Here is a 5,808-nt window from a genome sequence, read left to right as displayed (position 1 = left end):
TGTATTTGTATAGCACTGATCTATTCGTTTAGACACCCACGTAAATATGTATTTGTGTGTGTGTGTAGCATCCAATGAGTTTAGCCCCCTGTGGATGATTGCTGGGTGCACCACTCGAATGCATGAGCAATCACCTTGAAGTGTTGTGTAGTGGAAGTTGTGTTATGAATTGATTAATTGCATGATGAGAAAAGCAAATCACAAATACAGACCGAGGCAAGAAAATGAAAATCCTTGAAGTTTATTTAAGACCCAAAGCTATGGTCCCTTGTAGTTTATCAATATTTACAAGAACTGAAGGTTCGCAAACCTCTAATATGAAATACTTAAGTACTGTGAATCACCTAGTAAATCCTACTGGAATTGAAAACAAAATACGATTTTTGATCCGATACCTGACTTGATCATTTGTTTTATGTCACAGAAGATCTATGTGTGGGGAGGCTGAGAAACTGTTTACTTGATACTGGAATGAACTTGACAAGCCAGCCTATTGGCCAAGACATTGCAGCAATCACAATGCACGCGACCCATTGCCCCCAATTCAGACTCTCAGTATCGGCAAATTTCTTTAGAAACTCCACCATGACCACTTGAAGGACTACTGTCATCCCAATAATGCCTAGAAAAAGTTTGTTCTTAACTATCCCCTTAAATATATTCTTCTCCTCCATCTTCCTTGCATTGAACTCGTTTAAAACTTGGCACAGGACGAAACTATTGAACACAAGTGTGTCCTTGACGTTCTTGTTCACGCCAAAGATTGTGCTTCCCTTGAACTCTAGGATCAGCAAAACAGTTATTTGATACAAGGCCTGAGCAATGAGGTTCCTCCACATGATCTTTGTTATAAGCGGTTCAGTTCGACCCACCGGTTGCTTTGTCATTAGATCATTAGTCGGTTGCTCGGTGGCCAGTGCTAAGGCCCCCAAAGTATCCATTATGAGGTTCACTCACAGTAGCTGGACTGCTGTTAGCGGAACTTCACCAGACGATATTGCTGCGACGAAGTTGATGACAAGGGCAGCCACATTGACAGTGAGTTGAAATTGGATGAACTTTTGAATGTTGTTGTATACACACCGACCCCACTTCAAAACTGTCACCACCGAGGTAAAATTGTCGTCTAAGATGACTATATCCGAGCTCTCTTTTGCCACTTCTGTGCCTTGAATTCCCATTGAAAGTCCGATATCTGCTTCTTTCAGTGCAGGTGCATCGTTTGTTCCATCCCCTGTGACCGCTACCACATGTCCTTTCCGCTTCAAACACTTTACCATCAGAAGCTTGTCAGATGGGGACGATCTAGCCATTACGCGGATTGTGTTTATCTTTTCCATTCTCTCTTCGTCCGAGTAATTTCTAAATGTCACTCCTTCGACCACTGCATTGTTCAAATCCTCATTGGGTTTGACAATCCCAGATTCGATTGCTATAGCTTTTGCAGTGAAGATGTTGTCTCCCGTAATCATTTTAACATCAACTCCGGCATCTCTGCAAGCTTGTACTGCTGCCCTGACACCTGGTCGACTAGGGTCCTTTAAACCGACAAGCCCTAACAAGGTAAGTCCAGTTTCTTCAATCTTTCTGCTGACCTCTACACTTTCATCTGTAACTTCTTTGTAACCAAAGGCGATGCATCGCAAGCTTTTAGCTGCCATATCTTTAATAATCATTTCAAACTGCGTTCTTTCTTCATCATTCATGGGTATATTATTCCCATTTTTGGTGTAATAATTTGAGCACATTGACAGAATCATCTCTGCAGCCCCTTTCCAATGCGCGTGAATTTTTTTTCCATTCATCCTCGTCAAAACCCCACTTCGTTTCTTCTCTGAGTTGAAAGCTTCTACTTGAAGAATTTCATGACCTTGCTTCAGCTCATCAATATCCATAGCCAAATCAAACACGACCCAGGAGAGGATTGCTGACTCAGTAGGGCTTCCAGAAATTTCAGGTATTGATGTGGATAACTGTCTATAGACTTCGCCAGTTGTATTTAAACCGACACCTTCATGTAGCATTTCAAGAACATTAGGGGCTATTTTTAATGATGCTTTGTCTGTCATTACCTCTTTTCCAAGCCAAAATTCTGTTACCTTCATCTGGTTTAATGTAAGTGTGCCGGTTTTGTCTGTGCAGATAGTGGTGGCCGAACCCATTGTCTCGCAAGCAGAGAGTTTCCGAACCATGGAATTCTCAACCATCATCCTCTTCATTGAATAAGCCAAAGTTAGAGTCACAGCCAAAGGCAAACCTTCTGGGATCGCCACCACAACAATCGTAACTGCCGCAGCAACAATACGCACAACGGCATTCATGACATCATTCGCTTTAGTCTTGCCGTAGTTGAATTCTCGGTTCCCGTGTTTATCTTCAGTGTTTCCTGTGAAGTACCGGATGAGCAAAACTACGAGAACAAGGAAAGCCACCAGTAAATCGACCTTTCCGATATAAGATGTCAGTTTGTTAAGCCGAGCTTGTAATGGTGTTTGCTCATCTGAGTCCTGGCTTATCGAGCTCATCATTACACCCCATGCTATATTCATGCCTACCGAAGTAACAAGCATGTGACCGTACCCATCTGTCACCTTGGTACCGGAGAGCAAGAATGGATTATCGGTTTCATTTACTTCGACGTAATCACTCTCCCCTGTCATGCTTGATTCATCCACTTTCAATGAGTGTCCATCCAAGAACAACCCGTCTGCCGGAACTTGATCACCAATCTTTAGACACACAATGTCACCCACTACGACTTCAAAAATCGATATGGGTTGTCTGTGGCCTTTTCTCACCACTTCCACTTTCATCAGGTTACTGCTCTCATCGGAAAGCTTGTCAAACTGTCTGCTCTGCTTGAAGTTACTGATGGCAGAAACCACCACGACTAGAATGACAGCAACGATAATGCTCCCCCCATCGTACCACCCCTCTGTGGGACCGTGCTGTTTGATTCCGAACCCGAGAGAGAACACCGCACATACCAGAAGTATAATGATGGTGGTGTCTTTGAATGCTTCAAAGACAAAACTGAGAAAGCTCTTTGCTGGTGGTTTCTCGTACGTGTTCGAACCAAACACATCGACTCTGTGCTTAATATCACTCTCCTTGGCAGTGATACCAACATTCATGTCGGTTTCAAGAATTGCCGCAACCTCTTTTACCCCTCCATATTGACAGAGACCGTTAAAGTTCTTCTCTCTCACCATCTCGGAGAGTGCTTTCTGATCAATATCAAATAAGCATACGTGATCGTGATTGTCATCAACATCATCAATGGCTTGAATATCAATTGCAACGTAAGACGGGCCGGGCGAGAACCTTGGAAGGAATTGGGTGTTCTTTCCATTGGCAATGACTTTCTTGGCCAAAGAAACAACAAAATAGATGACTCTGAAGGTCTTTCGCAATCGCTTGTTGGTTTTTCGAACTGAGTGAGCTTTGTCGAGAAACATGATGGTATCGCTGGATTTTCGAGATTGCAGAGGCATGGTTGATGAAGAAGAAGAAGAAGCTATGAAACTATAATCTAAGCTGTAGAGATACGGAAACTTGGGACTGAGGTACCTTGCTGTGATAGACCTGGAACGCGGAGCGTTAGTTTTATGAGGAAGTTCACTGTAATTTCCTTTCCTCGGCATAATTGAAGAGTTGTTGGCAGTGAAATTTTGTGGAAACAGCTCATGAGGTGGCAATGTCAATTTTGTAAACAAAATTCAATTGTTATAGAGACTTCACAAATATATAACCCCTACAATTCCTACTCTCATCTCAACCACTCATAATGTGGGGTCCACACATACATGAGTGGACCTCACATACATCAAGGGTCAAGATTAAAATCGGGGTCATGAAATTCCTAAAAAATGGATCCCAAACATTTTTGAATAAAATTATCTTTATAAAATTTTGTTTTACATTAAAAGGATCATATTGAGTCATATCATTGTGAATAAAAATTTAATAGAGTGATGTTAGAGATTTTAAATAATTTATCAAATTTTTTATCAAACTTTTTATATGAGTGTGGAATCTACACACATATATAGACTTGTGTGGATCTTACACTTATATAAAAAGTTTGATAAAAAATTTAATAGATTATTTAAATCCATAACATTTTCCAAATTTTATATGAACACATATCGGGGAAGTCAATTAGTACATGTGAAGCTAGTACACGTGATGCTTCCACTTACATGGTTATTGACTTGGACAATAGGGTCAATTTCTTTAATGTTGGTATTTTGGCAAGACGTGTCAATTGATAATGGTGATTCTACTTATATTATTATTTTATCTCTTTATATTTTTCATATGAGTTTTTTTTTTTTCAATTTTATTCACGTGTGAAATTATTTTTAAGGACAAGACATTAAATTTAAATATATTTTGTTATCTCCTTACACTCTTTGATCTTCAATTCCTACTCTTTTTTCTTTTTTTAATTTTTCTTCTCTCTCACACATCTCTTTTCAAAAAATATGAATCATAGTATTTTGATCATTAAAAAAAATAATGGATGAAGAAACAGTAGTGAAGAACCATAAAAAAAGTGAAATTATGAACTTTTTTTTTATTATTATTTATTTGGTAGGTTTTTGTTTTGTTTTTCTAAACTGGTGTTCAACTTTCGTTCGGTGGTTCGAAATTGAACAAAATAACGTAGTTCGGCATCATATTGCCGAACAAAAAATATAAATCTGGTAATCAACTGCCGAATAAAGGATACATTTCTGGTAACCCCAAACCGAATTTTTTTAATTTGTTCGACTTCTTATTATCATGTATTTTTAGTTTCATTTTTTTATTTTTTTTTATTTTTTTTGTCTGGAAGGATTATATTTATACTCATAACAACACAAGTACTGCAATATTAGTAGACTCTAGTCACGAATTTATTATAGATGAGGTTTATTAAAAAAAAATTATGAATACAATTTTTTCTTATTTTTAATTTGTATTGAGTTTTATTAATAAGTTGACGTATAAATATATTTATTATCTTTAGATTTTTAAGTAGTCGTGAAACATTAATTAAATGGGCTTTTGACGTTGGGAGAGAAGACTGGATTTGTCATTGTTATAAACACATCAGATACGGGAGGTAATGGCAGAAAACCAAGATTTACACTTGCTTGTGAAAGAAGTGGTTACTATAGAGACAACATGAAGATCAATAGGAAACGATTGAGGTTGACAGGTTCTAAGAAATATGGATGTTTATTTCTATTAAGGGGGGAAAAATTGCCTACAAATTATCAAGATGAATTATGATAAAATGTTTGATTGATGGATGCAAACAATGAAAGATTTTATGGATACTTTATGGATATTCGTACACTTGATGCTTTTATGAATAATTTTATGGATACTTTTTATGTATGGTTTTATGGATGCGTGTTTGATTCATGAATTTTTTTATGGATACTTCAAAGAAAAAGTAAATCTTTCAATGTACAGCAACGGGGGCCTAGACAACTCTATTATAGTTTAGCAACATGACATTAGAGTAATCTCATTTGTATAACAATGTATCACTGAATAAGCACTTCACAAGTGGCCCAAATTAATTTTTTGTTATTATTTAATTAGACAGCAACATAATGCTGGAAAAAAAAGTATTTGTCTGATAACATGACACTGAAGTAATTCAAATTAATTAGTGTTGTATTATCGAACAGGCCCACCACAAATTAAAAAATCATTGTTTGGAAGAAAGTGGCTCTGTAAATGTATAGTAACAAAATGCTAGAGAGATCTATTTTTTTCGGCAGCATAACGCTAGAATAATGTAAATTATTT

At 37.5% G+C, this 5,808-nt stretch overlaps 1 protein-coding gene across 1 annotated transcript; it reads right to left on the bottom strand.

Moving 5' to 3' along the window:
- Positions 1-215: 215 nt before the first annotated feature.
- Positions 216-3,530, bottom strand: LOC114315962 (calcium-transporting ATPase 12, plasma membrane-type). The gene is given in 1 exon segment (XM_028262594.2): positions 216-3,530. A coding segment is annotated over 1 exon segment (3,081 nt). The 5' UTR covers positions 3,495-3,530; the 3' UTR covers positions 216-413.
- Between the last annotated feature and the right edge of the window lie 2,278 nt (positions 3,531-5,808).

The sequence above is a fragment of the Camellia sinensis genome, chromosome 10, assembly GCF_055761805.1.
Source record: "Camellia sinensis isolate YWXY chromosome 10, ASM5576180v1, whole genome shotgun sequence".
Classification (NCBI taxonomy): Eukaryota; Viridiplantae; Streptophyta; class Magnoliopsida; order Ericales; family Theaceae; genus Camellia; species Camellia sinensis.
The sequence above is the reverse complement of the archived record's forward strand: the minus strand, read 5'-3'. Positions and strand labels throughout refer to the sequence as shown.